This window comes from Calidris pugnax, unplaced genomic scaffold (assembly GCF_001431845.1).
Source record: "Calidris pugnax isolate Ruff unplaced genomic scaffold, ASM143184v1 scaffold8, whole genome shotgun sequence".
Taxonomy (NCBI): domain Eukaryota; kingdom Metazoa; phylum Chordata; class Aves; order Charadriiformes; family Scolopacidae; genus Calidris; species Calidris pugnax.
The window spans coordinates 9,980,089-9,998,241 of record NW_015090830.1 but is presented as its reverse complement, the minus strand read 5'-3'; the positions used below and the strand labels follow the sequence as shown (position 1 = coordinate 9,998,241).

General features: G+C 35.7%; 1 protein-coding gene across 3 annotated transcripts in view; it reads left to right on the top strand.

Moving 5' to 3' along the window:
• The window catches only part of CDH9 (cadherin 9, type 2 (T1-cadherin)), a 92,634-nt gene that overhangs the window by 20,470 nt on the left and 54,011 nt on the right, over positions 1–18,153 (top strand). The window contains exons 2-4 of one of the 3 annotated variants that reach the window (XM_014941001.1): positions 994–1,044; positions 6,357–6,451; positions 7,635–7,947. In XM_014941001.1, coding sequence (XP_014796487.1) covers positions 7,720–7,947 — 228 coding nt within the window. In that variant the 5' untranslated portion in view covers positions 994–1,044; positions 6,357–6,451; positions 7,635–7,719. The remainder of the gene's footprint in view (positions 1–993; positions 1,045–6,356; positions 6,452–7,634; positions 7,948–18,153) is intronic. The other 2 variants (XM_014941000.1, XM_014941002.1) reach the window with 2 other exon arrangements.

The following is an 18,153-nucleotide window of genomic DNA, read 5'->3' as shown; positions in this document are numbered from 1 at the left end:
ATTGAGATGAAAGTGAAGGGCTTTTCTGGTTGTTTGGGGGCCAGTGCTGGTGTTTTTTGGTTTTTAAGAAGAGATTCAGACCTAGAAATAAGAAAAAAAAAAGTCATCATACTCTATATTTCAGAGATCTATACTACTCCTGTAAGTGGTAGAATTACCAGTTGTAGGTATTTTAAGGTGTTTATTATGGAAATAAAGGCTGAAGCCTCAGCTGCATCAGGTTCCTTTAAGATGAACTGAGACAACAAATCACAAAACAATATGTTAAACCTATGCAGTATTTCTGTGTAAAAAGTCCTATGCTTGTAAAAGGCTAGCTCAGCTGTGAGGACGAGACTTTTCTTGGTTTTGTGATCCCCTTGGGGACAGCAGAAGGGCATAAAGGGGGTTTAGCTCTGGTAAATGACAGCATTCAGCAGCTGCTCGTTCCCTCCAGGAAGGAAGTAGCAAACATGGACTGCAATTACCAGTCCGAATCTGCTAACTACCTTTAATTGGTCAGCAGCTTAGTTTTTCCAGTCCAGAGAAGTGAATGTATATTCTCTTGCCGGTAGTAATTAAGGCTGATTTTCATGATCTAGGAACAAGTTTTCTAATCACTCAGACATACATGAGACAAATAAAGGAGGATGGGAGAGATTAATGGTTTTTTAAAATCTGGGAAATACTAGTTTGAAGATGCCATCATTCAAAGAAATGTGAATTCAAACTTGTAACAACCTCTTTGGCCATTATACAAGCTGCAGACTCAAAAAGTCTAGTAAGCTCTCATCCTGGTAAATGCTATGCTCCAGAGATGTGCAGAAGTAGGGGGCATCTGACACGGAATCTCAGACTGCTTTGTTAGGACCTAGCTGTGTGACCAGAGTGGACTGCTGCATAATGAAGCAGCAAAAAAAGTGGCATTTGTTGAAAACACATAGTCCCAGAGAACTGGTAATTATTTCCTGTCATTAAGTGCTGCCATAGATTAATCTAATCTGCTTCTTGCAGAGACACGGATGAGAAATGGTGTTTCTGAAAAATAGGGGCCTACACTTCCAGGTACTGCTTTGTTTTGTATTGGGCAGATAGAGAGCCATGCTGTTTATGAACATCCCCCACTCCCCCCACCCCCGATCACAAAGCCCCAACAATACCACCAAAAAAATCACCAACAAATTACCCCAAACAAAAAATGCCTTAAATATTGCAGGGTATCAATATCAAAGTACAGCCAACCGGTTTATGAATGACAGAACTTGAGACAATCTTAAAAGGGAAACAAAGAAGAATTTTGCTTTGATGACAGCATTTATTCTTTTTTCCTGTCTCTGAAGGCTATTCTTTAAAAAACATGGATATGATGAATGTGTTGCATTTGTAAATAAGGTGTGGTATAAAAACTTGTAATGCCGCTTCATTATGTGATAAGAGTGAAATGTGTTCCCTGTGGAGAAAAATCGATACTAAAGATCAAAGGAATATCTTCAAAAGGCCTTGCGTTAAGGGTTTACAAGTGTTATATTTCCTAGTTCCCCTCATGCTGGTGAAAAGCAGATCCTGTAAAAAGGTTCATTATTGGAGAAAAGGGGTCTTCTATTTTTTTTAATGTGAAAATACACATTTTGCTTTTGTAATCCAGTGACCTGCTGCTTCAGGAGGAGATATTTTAAAAGTCTCTTTTTACCTTCATTGAATACCATTTCTAACAAGTGAGAGACCCTTATACAGGATGGGTTGTAAGTGCTGCAGGCTTCATTCACTAGCCTGCAGAAGGATGGTTGGGGGAAAAATAGTCCAGAAACAGCTTCATCTGCATCATGGAAGAGACTTGCTCCAGAAAAGGGCAGATGGTATTTTCATTGCACAGGGACTGTTGCTTTAAATCACAGCTGTGTCTCTGTACAAGTCTTTGCCAGTGGGGATTGTCCAAACATGAATCAACATATTCTCTTGCCAGATCTACCCACCTGAGGAACTGGTGTTACTCACTGTGATTGCTATAGAGAGGGTGACTCAAGCCACGTTGAGTTGAATTTGGACTAGTGTCTCCAATGTACATGCCCAGGAGTTTGGCAAAACTCTAAATAAATGCTAACTGTCTCTTTTCACAGCAAGATAAATGTTTCTTGTAATGCATCTACAAGCCATAGATTCATTTGCCTAAAGACATTAATTCAACAGACATTCCAATACAAATTGTTATTAGTTCACATTCTCCAAATCTTTATTTATATTCATGTGACTCCTTGACTCCTGTAGCTAAGGAAACCTGCACTGGTGTCCCAGGCATAAAGAACTGCCTTCAGCTATTTCCTGGCAAAATTTTCAGCTAGCTTATCTCCACTTTATATACTACTGCACAGATCAGCAGCCCCCAAAAAGTGATTCTGAAAAACTATTCAAGAATGCTTGCAGCATGAGCTGCTGCATGGGGAAGTGTTTCTTTTCTAGTGTGGCTCATATTTCTGTGCCTGAATGGGATATAAGTACTTGTGCTCAAAGAATGGATGTTCATTAGTCAAAAATCTGTCCCTTAAGTTTTGGGGATCCCTCAAAAGCTAGTTCAGCTTTCAGAGAAATAAATGAAAACACCTTTTATTGATTCCCCCAGGTTCAGCATGGGAGGTCAGTCAAAATGCACACTGGCTGTTTTCATCCTTTCAATGTTACCTCCAACCCCATTTTTACCTAAGAAGAGAGGGGAGGGAAGGAAAAAATTCAGATGATGAAAACAAAAGGAGCCTGCTTTTTGAAAGTCAGCCATCAATGATACATCTACAGTCTTTTTTCATGTTTATAGGAGTCAGAGTGCTGCAGTCAGAGGGAAGCATGTATATGCATACCTGGGCTATCTTTAATTAGTTAGGGCAGTAATAAAAGTCTGCCTACAGGGCCACAGACCTAGTCTACGCCTAAGTCTTGGTATCATCAGTGGCAATGCACAGTTTGTAGCACAGCCTGTTGTTGCTACAGTTTCCCTGTTCTTCGTACTCAGGCTAGGTAGACTAATGCTACATTCAGATATTTTGTTTTCAAAAGAAATACAGTCAAAGTCCACGAGACTGCTTCCATGCATGCAGGCTACATGAGATTTATACTTGCTATATGCTGTTAAAATGCATATTTTAGTTTTACAGATTGTTTGGATCATCCTGAAAATCAGTTGCATCCTTCCTATTTAAAAACTGGTGAGCACAATATAAAGCACTGCTGCTGCAGTAAAGTTTGCTATTTTTAGCTATACATGAGCACTACAGCATTTTTCTTTTAGAACAGAATTTTACTTCACTATTAACAAATGAAACAAACTAATGTGCGATACATTATCAAGTTGCCGAAGGTTAGCCTTTCTTCATGTCATCCTTGTAAGTGACTGTGATACACTAATTACAAACATTGCCATGGCAATTGCTATAGAAACATTTAAATTGGCATCATTGCTAACAAATCCCTGTTATTGATCCCAGCAGGGCTTATTTCACACTTCACCTGAAGAATCTAAATAGAATATTTTACATTCAAAAGGACTTTAAAAGATACATTTTCCTGGTTGCTAATGTGCTCAGGAGAACAGTGTCTTTCATACAGAGATAATTCATTTACCTGGAACTGTTGTAGGATTCTGATATCAGAGTCCTTACTGCAAGGAGATAATCTAATGTTTCTAGGCTACCACCACAGATCTCTCAAACCGTAAAAATAAAAGTCATCTATTGCCTCCACTCAGCTCCTCTGATTTGCAAAGCGGGCAGGGCAAAGAGTGCACATTCTCCACAATTTGGGCATTAAAATGTTTAGTATATGAATACCTCATCTAAAAAGTAGTTTCCAATGCAACTAGAAAAGCAAGCTTTTTCCATTGTTTGACAAGAACAGTGAGTCAACCGTTGTACTGAGTAAATGGTGGGAGAAGTAAAGTGAGAGAGATTGCATGTATAATTTTGATCAGTTACTTGGAACAAAACCCACTACAATTCTTCTCTCTGGTTTCAGGGCTTGAGATCTTTGCCCCTCTTAGAAGAAATCAAATTAGATCTATACCATAATGTTCAGTAGATCTGTACTGATTCATGTTAATAACTCTTTACAACTAATATGTCCAACTATTGTAAAACTCAAAATCGGGAAATAAAGTCCTTTTTCTTTTTTTTTTTTTTTTTTTTTTTTCTGGTCATTCCAAAAATATTCTTGACATGAAGAATACTGCTTTTCCTCTCCAGCAGTAAAGCCTTTCTGTTAATTAGCAAGGAAATCAGTAGAGGGCAGCACTACACAGAAAACCACATACTTTGAACAATCTCGGATTATGTTCTGTGCTGGCTGGGACAAAATATGGGAACCTAGAGTCATCTGAGAAAAAAATTGTTAAAAATTGGTGTTTGTGCAGACATCATTTCTTACAGCAGGCTCAGAGCATCTGTGTACAGTGCATTGTGGTCCCTTGAAAGCTACACCAGAATCTTTTGTTTCAGTATTAAAAGACATTTTCTGAGTCTATCAAATGCAACTCCTGACCCACTTGAACAGCTGGCTACGAGACAAGATGCATAAGCCAAAGGCCATCTTGAAGTATTTCTTTGAGTGCAAAAAAAAAAGACTAGTATAAACTTCTTACACATTTGAATGAGTATGATAAATTGTATTTGAAGAGCAAGGAATGAGGGCAATTTCGGGAAATTACAAATGTGTAGTTTTGAAAAAGCAAAATTATGGCATTTGAAATATGAAATTTGAAATTTTATTTCCATCTGAAACTGAACATGTAATCACACATCTCCAAGTGGTCACATGAAAATATATTGATGTCCCCTATCCTTCCCCCTGTTTAAAAAAAGAAAAAAAAATAAAAATAAAAGCAGAGTAAATCATCTGAGCATTAAATTTGTGTAAGTTTTGAAATAATAGTATTTTGAAGAGAAAATTTACACTGTTTAGTGTTTGTGGATAACATTTTTCACAGCAGTTTCTAATCCTTAGAGGTTTCGTATAACATATTTTTAGGATCTTTAGTAGCTTCATAGATTCACTATGTGTTACAATTTTGCAAAATATGTGTGTAGTTTTCAGGGCTTTTTGCCTGTTTGTTTTCTGGTTTGTTTTGTTTTAATGCAAATGAGCTGGTATGTTCCAAGAAATTAGAGAAATAAACCGATTATGACATTAAATATATAAAACCAATAAAATTTATTGGAATAGTTAAGTAGCAACACATCACTCATCTAGAAAGGAAAAGCAATCAAATCCAAAATTTGATATATATGAATATTTGAATGTTATCATTCAGAATGCGTATAAGATGAATTCTTCAACTACAGTCCAACAAAAAGTGCTGTAATAGAACATTATTTGAGGACACATCAAGCAAGTGTACCTCAAGAAGACATAAGAGACTTGAGAACCATTGGACAAGCTTGATAATCTGCCTTTTGAGTACAGAATTTACAAAAGTAGTTCATGCTGCTGATTACTTTCATTTTATAATACTTTAACCAGAAACTAATTTATAAAGTCTGAAAAGGCCTTGCAGTCTGCCTCAGATGATGTAGTGGTCTTGATTTAAGGATCTAGATGATAATTTCTTAAACTCTATATTGATAAATAGTTTTATTCCGTGATAAAAAATACTTTGGTCTATATTATACAGGGAATTAGAATAATCAGATCTAGACATGGATAAAACACTGGCTGAGATGTGGTGGCTTTTTTCTTTTGATCTGTATCAAGTTTCAGTCACAAGGCAAGATCATCATGCGTCCAATGTGTTTTCTAGTTATTGTCAACATTGAATTGTGTTAAATTAAACACAGGAGAGTTCCCCTCTGCCCCTCTGCATGCAACAGGACAGTACTGAACATTATGAGGGATAAAATAAGATTTTCAGTATATCTACAGAAAGAAAATACATCCACTAATGTATGCCAAGTTCTATGTATATTCATGACTTTATGCAAATAGAGTTAATTTGCTTTGTGCTTTGATTCTTCAATTAAATAAAAAGTAAAAGAAAATAAGAGTTTTCCTGCATTCTATTCATGATCTTCTGCATAAATCTGACACCTATTATTTTTTTTTAAACACGATGTAAAAAAAATGATAAATATTCCAAGCTTTCATTTCCTGATCAGTTAAAACTCTGTTTGAAGTTACTAAAATGCTAAGACTTTGATCCTCCTTCAGGATTTCTAGGCAAGATCCTGACTCCATACAGAATTTCATCATTCTAAGGAAAACTTCTTATTTATGGTTTAATCATTAAGGTCTTTAGAATACAATTCACTGAATGTTTTCCATTAAACAACTTTTGTTCTCAACTGATTAATAATTTTCACAAAAAATGTCTTATTTTCAAAAATGTCTATCTTTTTATGCAGAAGAAGACTCTCTTGCCCTTCCCTGAAAGAAAAAAAGAAAAGACAAAAGAAAAGTAGCTGCTAGTAATGTTGGGTTGTGGGAGAAAGGAGGATAGGTATGTATGGTTTTAAAATTCAAAATTTCAGTACTCTAAAATTTCTGAGTGTTGTGTCTTTATGCTACTATCACCACTCATGGACTAGGATTCATTCCCAAAGCAAATGACACTTTTGCTGCTGAATTTTTTTTATGTAATAGACATAAAAAATATATATTTTTTTATGTCTATTACATATACATATGTATATGTAATAGACATATTTATTACATATAGTGTATATTACAGCTTTCTGTAATATACAGTGGCAACCCAGCTAATGATATCCTACAGCAAAAGCAAGCTTGACAGGAAACCCAGGTTATGGAAAAGTCTGGGACATCAGGCACCTTAGTTGTACTGCCAAATAAACAGTATGAGTTTAAAAAAAAATAAATTCTTTGATTTTGATTAAATGTTGATTACAAACTTCTGCACAAAATATCAGTTCCAGTTTCAGAAAAATAATATTAACAATAAGATTCTATGTCATGAAATTTCTCATTCATTCGGGGCTGGGCGGGGAGGGAAATATCATACATTCCGAATGCAGAATTTTGTTAACCCCAGCAGGATTCCTATGAACTGAAATTTATGTGACAAGTACTTATTCTTTCTTGAATAAGGAATCTGTTGAAGGCATCAAGAATACTTTAAACTTCATGTTAAGTTATGAGTTCCCTTATGCAGAAACAGAGCAGATCCTCTGAACAATTGGGGGTTAGCAAAGGGGAAGATGGGCTTGTAGTAATCATGAAGTAACAGAAAATCGAGATTTGCAGACAATGCTGAACTGATAGTAAGAGAGGATAGCATCAGGCTGAGCTGAAAGATTAAGTTGGAAGATTTCTTACTATTTGGACTGTTTTGTTGTACCACTGTACTTAAAATTTGCAGGCAAAGAAGTATTTTACTTAAATTGTGTTTGAAATGAATGTCTGTATACACTGTGACAGAGTGAAATAGAAGATGAAGGAGACATTAAAGAACTTGAACTAAAACTTTCTGAGTAATTTGTACATGCAATTGTCTTAAGCAAATGTCCAAACATGCAATTGGTCTTTATTTTTATGGTTATATGTAATTTCCATGGGTTATTGTTGTGATAACCAGGCTATTGGTATTCCTGTTTTCCTATGACCATGTCTTTAGGGAAATAAAATTATTGGAACTCACTCTAACACTTTTCTCCATCCCCTAGGTCCTACTTACAAGAGGAATATAACATTTGAAAAATTTGTTGTTGTGAATTATTAGAGGAGTGGAGACTAACAGCATCTCTGTTAATGATGAGGACTTACTCCTTGACAGTTTTGCTTTGGAGCTGTATGTTTCATGCGATTCACATGATGTCACCCGAAAAAAGGACTAACAAGCACTCACACAGTGAAAGCATAACAGGATTGTCAGAGAATGATGGAAAAACACTGCACCGCACCAAGCGTGGTTGGATGTGGAATCAATTTTTCTTGCTGGAGGAATATACAGGTCCAGATACTCAATATGTGGGCAAGGTAAGCCTTATATTTAAAGGATTCTTTACAGGTGATACCTCTGACAATGTTGATATTTTCCCTCCTTCACCACAGCTGTTTTGCTTTTTATACAGTAATTTCTCATATAAATCAAAGTACACCATGGACCACCTGATTCTTCTGTGATTGTTTAAAGTTGTGGGAGAAATGAAGCAGTTTAGTGAAAAAAAATAAGAAACTGTTCAGACAAAAATGTTCCAATTTCTTATTACATATGCCCATGCAAGATTTATCACTGAATCATTTCCAGTTTTCAACTGTTAAACATAAATATTAGATGAGGGAATAGAGAAGTTATGCCTTCATTCATCTACCTTGTGGCAGTATACTGGGATGTGTGCTTCCACAGATGAATACAGAATCCTATTTATTAATAATAAAATTGCTCTCTATGCATAATTCCAAGTATGGATAAAGTGTTTAAGAAGAAAAAAAATCTGGTTTTCAGCATTTCTGCAATAAACTGAGATCTTTACTTAACAGCTTAAAAGACTTTCCATTCTTTGAGACCTATCTACATGAGTTATTGCTGATAACAACACCTCTGAATTCCAGCTGTTTGCAGTCCTGCCTTTTCTAATAAAAGAGAACTCAAAGTTTTCCAGATTTTTCACCTTCTGTACTGTCTCACCATCCACAAATCTGCCTTGTGGCCTGGTAGAAACATAGAATACACACAGCTACCACCCAGAATGACTCACAAATTAAGGAAATATCTACCTCAATATCTTAAATTAAATAAATGTCCATTCCAGCGTCTGCCATTCATCCACAATGCCATCATTAGCTCAGATTGTCAGGTATACGTCTTTCTTTGTGATGCCTAACTACCAAATGGATTTAGACATTTTTAAATAATAGACCCCAAAATGTTTTTGAGTATTTGCTAATATCTCTGGTCATGGGAGTCATGATCATCTGGAAAATATGGAAATAATTTCTTTTTGTTAGGAAACAAATGTCAAAGAAGACAACCATGGTGACTATGAACTTGATTCTGACCTCATTTATACCAACACCACTTGCATACAATTCTATTTTCAGTGAAACTAATTCTGACTTGCAACAGTAGAAATAAGATGAGAGCCAATACTCCTATTGCTAGATCTGTTTATCAATGTGTAAATCGGAAGGTTTGTTGTAGGCAAAAGGATCTTCAGTAAAGAGTACACAAAGAGATTTCTAAACAGAATTTGGTTGGAAGAATGTGTTAGTATTGATTTAATTTGCAAAGAGAACATACCTTAAGGTACACAATAATATAGAACTCCATAGCTGTAAGTTCCACCTAGACTCACAGAAATATATCATGGACCACCTGAGTCGTCTGTGATTGTTCAAAATTTTTTTTCTACAAGTAGCAAACTGTCATAGAGGAGCAATAAGTATCAAACATAAGAGTTGATTCCAGTTTCAGTCTCACTACTATAGGTGAATGGACTCAAACCATCTGTGCCATGCAAACCCTCAAATAAATTAAGCTTACATCAAGACTCTCTGTCCCAATGTACTGTCTCTGTCTCACACAAAGAATGCCAACGTGGTATATTACAACAGATGCAAACTTATTCTACACTTATTCCAAACTAACTAAAAGCCATTGGACCTTATTATTATTGAGCTAAGTCCAGGAAGGAAAACAAATGTACAGGAGTGAAGATAATTAATTTCTTACAAGTTAGACAACATGTTCAGATATTTCACATTTCCCTGCCAAATATTGTACAGAGTCCCTGAGTGAGGGGTTAGCATTACTAATTTTCTGAAAAGATGGAAATCACCCCAAATATTACCCCATGCTCCAAAGAGATTGAGTTGGTTTGAAGTGATAAACTCCATATGGTTGCATTAACTTTAGAAGAGTTTATGACATGACAAAATGATAATATTTCTGTCCTCAGTGGTATTCAGTGGTATAAACCACAGTAAATCCATTTGAGTTAGTTCAAGTTATCCTTGGTATACATAACATACAGCAAAAAGAAGGAGCTGATACAACAAGAAGTCAAATAAGGAATTTCTTTTTTTTTTTAAAAAAAAAAAACATTATTCAGAGAAAGGTTTGAATGTCAGGTTTAGTATTCTTGTGCTCAAAGTGATGGTAATTAGCAAACTGGTATGTGTGAAGAGAAAGCACTTTTATTCCAACCCGTGGGGACTAGTTCATAGCAAGTATTCTTATCCAGTCAGTCTTTAATATGGATATGCACAGGCAGATGGATTACTGGGGTAGAATAATAAATGTTTTACTAAATATTAAATAAACTGAAGTAGGAAACTTTATCAGGAAATAAACTTCTAAGGGATCATAGCCATAATACTAAAAAATTAGTTTTCCCTCCCAAGTTCAATTTTCAAACAATTTTTATCCGTTAGGTCATTGTGTTTTCTTAGTGCTGTTACTTTGTTGATGCTTTATTTTTTTATGAATGTGTTCTGTTAACTGTAGTGGGGTAGGATCACTAGGTATAACATAAAATGGATAAAATTTATTTACTCAGAAGGTTGGGTACATGGGATGGACAGTTATTATGTGACATTCACACACCTCTCACTCCCACCACTCAGCCCCCCAGCCCAATTTAGACCAGCAGTATGGACACAGGGGAACTGGACACTTGCTTTGATCCCTGGACTGTCCCAAGTTCTGACTGGTACTCTGGCCTCCATGAAGGCACTTCTGCCTTGTGAGCAGGCCTTGGTCAGTGTCACAGGTCTCTGGAGGGTGGAGTTTCTTCCCCACATCTGAGGTGTTTTCATCATAAGTAGCAATTTCAAAATTAGATTGTCAGCAGCCAATGGCCTCACTAGCCAAGTAGGTGCAGGATCTCTTTTGCCTTAACTAAATCCAAATAGTTGTTACTGGGATTACTCAGAGGGGTCTCCTTCCCAAACATCTTCCAAGAATGGAAAGTCATTAGTAGCTCCATCATCCCTGATTTTTTCTTGCTTTCCTGCACATACCAGACTAACCTAAGCAGTTATTGCTGGCAGATGCAGTCACAGTCTCATTTATCTAAGTGGTGCTTCACTCACAGGCTTCACTCACTGACAAGAAATAACTAAAAAAAGAAGTCTGGTGTACTTGTAAGGTAGAAGAAAAACCCAGCTCCACACAAATCTGGTGCATGGGTCCCAGACTGCTAACAGATATAACATGGTGTTAACAACCATGTTCCCAATTATAGTTAGCTTTTAGACAAAGACAGTGGCAGTGATGATAGCTGGCATAAAATAGAGACCAGTAAGTGCATCTAATACGCTTAGCAGAAATACAAAATATTGTTTGATGAGCAAAGGAAGCTAGCATTCAAGAGCTGCCTAACAGCTTGATGGCTAGAAAAACTGTAGTAAGGAAATTACTCAAAGAACAGACCTAAATCACCAACTACCCATCAGAAACAGGGCATAAATGCAGAACAATTCACCTGTGAATGTGATGGGAGTCAAGGTAAATCCAGACAACCTATGCTATATCCATCACACATCTTGCTTATCTATCTCATATGCTAGTCCATGCATAAAAAATAACTGCATAGGAAGTCTCTAAATTTGTTAGGTCCTATTGCTTGTACCTGCAACAATGCAAGAACTGGTTATGACATCCTTCAGTTTCTTAGCCTTTTAAATTATGTTCAGAAAATGTTTAGAGAAACCAGTAGCTCCATCATGTTAAGTATTGTATAAAAATGTGTAGACAGATAAACTGTACTTTGGAGAGTTTTCACCTGAAAGATTCAGTTAGACACAGGTAGGGTAAACAGTATCACAAAGTCCTGTTTAAGAAATTGGCCAAGAAAAGAAAATAAATTTCTAAGACACAAAGATAATCAAATTCTTTCAAGATGCCTGTTGCCTAGTGTGAATGTTGAATATCTTAATGGGATCATCATCATGAGAAATTTTCAGAGGATGTAGAGAGGGGAACTGTATAACTCATTCTGCCTACTAAGAATCTATGAAAAATGAAAAGAAAATGTGGATTGCAATATATCATTCAGAGCTAAATGTATCAGAGAAGTTTCTTTTTAAAGGAAAAGAAACAAATGGCAATTTTTTGTGAAATTTGAAGGGTTTGAGAAAATAAAACACCTGACTATGTATAACATACTGTGGCATTTCTTTGTTTCTGGAATCTCCTTTTATTTCACTAGGGAGGGGCCATAGATCCAACTTCTCAGTTGCTCCTTTTAGCTCCATGTAGAACCTAAGAAACGAAATCTAAAACACTGCCTTTCTATGAGAAAAGTCTACTCAATTTACTTACTTCATAAAAAAACAATCCAAAGAGATAATAATATAAATAAATAATTAATTCAATTAAACACATACCCCACCCCTCCAATATAATTTAGAAAGTATTAAAGTATTGATGGGGATGATATTCATTAATTAAAGAAAAAGCTAATAAAACACACAGAATGCTCTAACCAAGCAGCCCTTTGGGAATAATTAATTTTATTGTCCAAAGCTAATATTGATTTTCCATGCTACTGAATTGACATCAGTCATCCAAAATGCCAAATACCCCACCTCTTTAACTGCAGTCCTTGTGTGCAGTCATTATTCCTCAGGCGGGAATAAATAGTTCTAATCGAAATCATCAGCCATTTTGGAAAATGCAGTCCTTTATGCTTTGCTACAATACACTTAAGTGATTTCAAGAGATGAGATTTTCCCTCCTTTTAAGTCACTCAATTACATTGTTCACATGAAAAGCTGATCTCTCCCTGTATCATACAGGTGCTTTGCTAACCAAAGTCTACTAATCTTGATGGACACATAATGTGTGAAGCTCCATGCAATGTAGGTTAGACCAAATCATAAACTATACAATAAGACAGCTGTCATATCCCAGAATTTAGAACCAATAAACAAACAACAACAAAAGCATTTTTATACACCACCTGCAACCTTTCTTTTTCATATTGAGGTGGGAAATATAAAATCAAATGAAAGAGAACTGACACTGCTCAAAATTAGCTGCTCCATAAATAACCTCCTGTTTAATATAGAAGGAAATTAACTAGGCTTTGTGTGTCAAAGCATCATTTAAATTGGATGCAAAGTGAAAAAAAATCTCTGTTCTGCCTCCAGTTAAGCAGTGAGTTTGATTCATGACATTTGCCTGTGCGTTTTATTAAAAAGCATAAAGTGAAAAGAAAAATATTCAGAGTGGGGTTTTTTTTTGGTTTTCGTGGAAGGTGGGGTACAACATATATACAAATGGAACTGTATTTCTTGTAGTCTGCACTTACAAATATTCAGTCATTTACAAGTGACGTTGCCTACTATAGCAGCGTGCCTTATAAGAGAGAGACAAGACCAAAGGAACTTCGTGTAGCAATTCAAGAAGTCTCACTGATTTACCAACCTCACCTGACTTTTTATGATTTAATACAAAACTTCACTCAGTTGCCCCATTATACTGTATGGATTTTTTTCCTTATTTAATGGAACTGGATAGTATTTCTTTGTAAATATAGACTGAAATTGTACTGATACCTGGAAATATTATTTCACATTACTTTGTTTGCTGCCTTTGGTACATCACAGAAGTCTGGAATAGGCTCTCTCTTAATATGTGAAGCAGCAGAGAAGTCAGAAAATGGGATCAGTGAAGCTCTTATTCCAGTAGTCTTATCCCAGTTCATCCATGTCCTCTCCACATGTTGCTGGGGCCTTGGCCACTCTAAGCCACTGCTCTGAGCAGTTTGGGAAGAAGAAGCTTATGGCTCTAATAGGTGACTCACTGAGCTGGCTCTTGAAAATGCTGCAGTACCAAACTGGAGTAATCTTAGTTTCTCCATCCTGACACATAAGGTTTTCATCTGCCACAAAATTTTTTTTTTATTAATTACCTAATTTTGTTTAGGTTATATATTGAATTTGATCTTAATCCTGCCTTTGGAGTATGTGAGAGAACTTACTTTTTCACTTGTGCCTTCAACCAATTTATGCAATTAATCCATAAGGATTTCTCTACAGTATTTGTTATTTTCCCTCTGCAGAGTTGGTTTAAGAACCACCTGTTCTTAGGATGAGCGAACATACAGGTGCACTTTCAGTGTTTCAAGTGTGCCCTCCACTTTGCTATAGTTGTATGTCACTTGTCTCATTTGAAAAACTGTTGCATTCAGTACAGCACCTAAATGTTGCTAAAACCATCGTTTCTTTGGCGTCCTTTGATTTAGCGGTATGATAAGATTAAAAAAAAAAACAACACAAGAAGCATAAACAATCATATCTTGCTGACATAACAATTTAGAAATGTAATTCAACTGGGGGAAGATTTCAGCACATTCTTAACATGTTGTATCTAGCATGTGCTATAACTCAAACTCAAAAGCTTGACAGCTTTTGAAGAAGATTTAATAATATATTTTCATTAGAATCTCTGCTCTTAAAGTAAAATCAGTATTTTAAAGTTAAACAAAAGAAGAAAAATTAGTCGGGTCTCCTCCTTTTGACTTACTTTCCCTTCTCAGACCCCTTGTTTTTCCTTATATTTGACTTAATACTGCTGAAATAATATGTATCAAAACAAAAAAGAAAAAATGTCATAAGGACAGAAAAGATCAAAAAAATAAGAAAAAGACTCTGGCCACTGTTTTTGAAAATAAGAAATAGAAAACCTATTTGATTCCATATTAATAAATTAATCAAATTTCATTGCGTTCTTCAGTTAGCACATTTTTTCAATAAACATTTGATCTAGTTTCAAGCAGCCATATCTCTAGGCAGATGCATCCCCAAAATAAAACTAAAATAGAAACAGGCAAACCAAGAAAAAAAAAGGTTAAAAAAAAGAGTGCCACTAGTCCCTGTCTTCAGATACGTGCATAACTTAACTGTAAATACCAATAAAGAGACATAGGTTTACTTGTTTAAAAATAACTTTTTCTGAATGCTTCCAAGGGAGACCTTATTGAAAAAATGCTGGAAATTATATTTATTTATGTCAAAAAATAGTAAAAAGAAAATAGTTTTTAATAAAATTTGAATGCTGAAAATCTAAATTCACTTCATGCATAAACCAAGTATAAACAGTTTAAGTACAAAATACCTTGAATATTACAATGTACTGATAGGCCTAAGATAGAATTTTGGGATCATATTTGGACATCATATTTCACAAAATAAAGATTCATTTCTGAAAACAACTGAAATGATCAGAGACTTCAAATATATGAATACCCAGAGTGCGCTGGTATTGTTTAGTACAAAGCGAGCAGATGTCATGAGATCTGACAGCTTCTTTTTCTTCAACTACATAAAAGACTGCTAAAAAAAATAATCTCAAATTCTTGTCATGCTCAGGGCAAGAAGTTTGGTTCATATTGTCATAAGGTTAATTTACATTTGACACCAGGAAAAGCTTTCTGATGGTAAATACAGTCAATACAGTGAAGTACTAGGTAAAGATCATTTGGAGTGAGTATTATCTTAATACTGGAGGTTTTGATGACAAACTAAAAGAACACATGCCAGAAAGTCCACACTGATCCCACCTGGAGGCTGAAGGATGGCACAGATTGTCTCTTTAGATCCCTGACTGTTCTGTTTTCAAGGATTCTGTGTATAATTTTCAAGTTCAAATGGTAAATCAGCTAAACTGCTTGTGAAAAAAACCCTAAGACTATATCAAGAAATAACCCAAACACATAAGAAATAAGGAAATCCTCAAACTGTTTATTCCAAACTCTTCCCTTTCCTTTTTCCTTCCCTTTGCCCTTCCCTTTTCGCTTCCCTTCCCCTCCCCTCTCCCAAGACAGAACAGCCACTATGCAACGATTTTCAAGTTTAAAAAAAACAACAACCAAACAGAAAGCTGACAACTATGTGCCTTTATAGACCCTTTGTTCTTAATGGAAAAAGGAGACTTAGTAAGATAATTTTTGAGAATTTGACAATGTTAAGTGAACCCTTTGTTCTTAATGGAAAAAGGAGACTTAGTAAGATAATTTTTGAGAATTTGACAATGTTAAGTGACAACCTCATCCATAGCACAAAGACAGGCATCTAAAAAATTACCCAGCTACTTTTAAAGCCACAGCCAATATGAAACAATTCAATAAAGGCAAAACAATAAGAATTCCAGAATTATTTTCCACTTTCCCTCTCTCCCTCCATGCTTCTCCTCTCAGGTGTGGAAAAATTACACTCACCTGATACCCAACATATCAGCGAAAGCTACTATGTGGAGTCTAGTTTATTGTTCACTACAATGCTTGCTCTTTGCTTAATCACAGCTACCCTTTCCTGAGGATCTGTGCTCAGAGCACCCATGGGGTGGGCCAGGACAACAGTAACGAGGGTCTGGAGCCCACAAAGTGGAGAACCCTCTCTATGGAATTTCCTGGGATTGAAGGTGTTGACAAACTAACAAAAACCGAAGTGTGAAGTCAAAACACCTGACATAAAGATGAAGTGGGCATGGGGAATGGAATTCTCTTCAGTCTCCAGCTGTAACTTCCATTTGCCACTTAAAATACCATTTCCATTTTAATAAAAACTGGCTTTTCTGAGCTTAAAATCCCCTTGATCTTGGCAAGCCTCTTATGCAAAAAGGCCTAAGCAGGTCTGCCTCAAAGATCTGTCTGGCTCAGGAATCTTCCACAATAGGTAACTGTTGTTTGTAGCATAGTCCTATCTTATTACCACTCATCAGCTGGTATTTCTCAGCCTTGCAGCTTTAAACTTGTGAGAACAGATGATTAGACCAGTGGCAATCTGTAGACTTACTATCTGTTATCAGGCAATCATTTATTGTGCATGAAAAGGTGAGGAAAATGTATTTCACAAGATACTTAGCATGATGTTGTGTATTTATTGCATTGATTACATTATGGAACTGATTCTGAAAAGGGGAAGTGTTTTCACTATATTGTAGTTTACTGATACCTGCCAGCCTGGTGATAAAAAGAATGCAAAACCCGTGAGAGCAAATCAATATCTGACTACTTAGAAAGGGCAATTTGACTGCGTCAGAGGGTGGTTGTGCAACATGTTGTCTGTTAGAAAGGTTTATGAATAGTCACCTTGAAGACAAACAGAGGAGCTGTCAACAAGCAACTGTCAAGAACAGCAAGTCTTTTCTTCCTGTATGTGTCTAATACATCAAATCCTCTGCATTGCAGGAATCATCACAGGTTTCAGTCTGAAAAATATGTTTGTCTAGCTATTTGTCAATTTAACACTATGCCGGGTATCAATCAAAAGAGAAATTTGTGATCTCTTATTAGTTATAGGAATATATAACTATGCTCAAATCCTTGCTGTATGTACTGCTGTAGCAACACAAACATACTGGGCTGACTTCTGCTCTCTCTTATATCAATATATGATCAAGAAACTCTGCTGAACTTCTGTTTTTACACAGCAGTGGGCAACAAAAAGGCTAAGAAAACATTCTAGCCTCCACAAACATTTCAGAAGTTATCAATTCCTCCCTACCTTGCTTCACATTTCAGAGACAAGTATGCCTGTTTCAGATGGAAGCCATCATACCATTTTTGTCAAATTAGGAGTATGAAGAAATTAAAATCAAGCTGATAGTACTATATTTAACCTTAACTGAAGATAAATTGGTTTTATGTGTTCTCCATTTCCATAGAGTGAACTTAAGGAGAAATGACATCAGTTCCCCTCGAAGTCATGGAACTCTTAAAAGAATCTCAAAAGATGTCTCTGGAATGGTTGATTTAGGTATAAGAATAAAGTTTTAGACCCAACCTTGCCATAAAAATAATCAGTGATGCTGGAAATAATTATTAATAAAATTTCATTAAATGTTTGTTTTATGTAGATTTTGCTTTATTTTTTCCATCTGTAAAATGTAATTGCCAACACTCATATAATGAAGTTTTTCCTCAGAACATGTTTATTATGAGGTGTTCCCACACAATATTACAGAAAATCTCTGGAATATCATGAAAACAGCCATGAATCAGCCATTTCCTTGAAAGCTTGGAAGTACTGGGTCAAATAAGATAACAGAGCACACTATGAAAAGAAGGGAAAAACAGAACTAAGTATTTAATAGCCACTTACCTGATGAACAGTGCTTGAATGCTTGAATTTGTGACACAAATTATTGCTTTAACTTTTCCTAACACATAACAATGACAACCACAGAAGTATTAAGTGGGATATTGTTATTCTTCTAGTTAGGCATTCATAAAA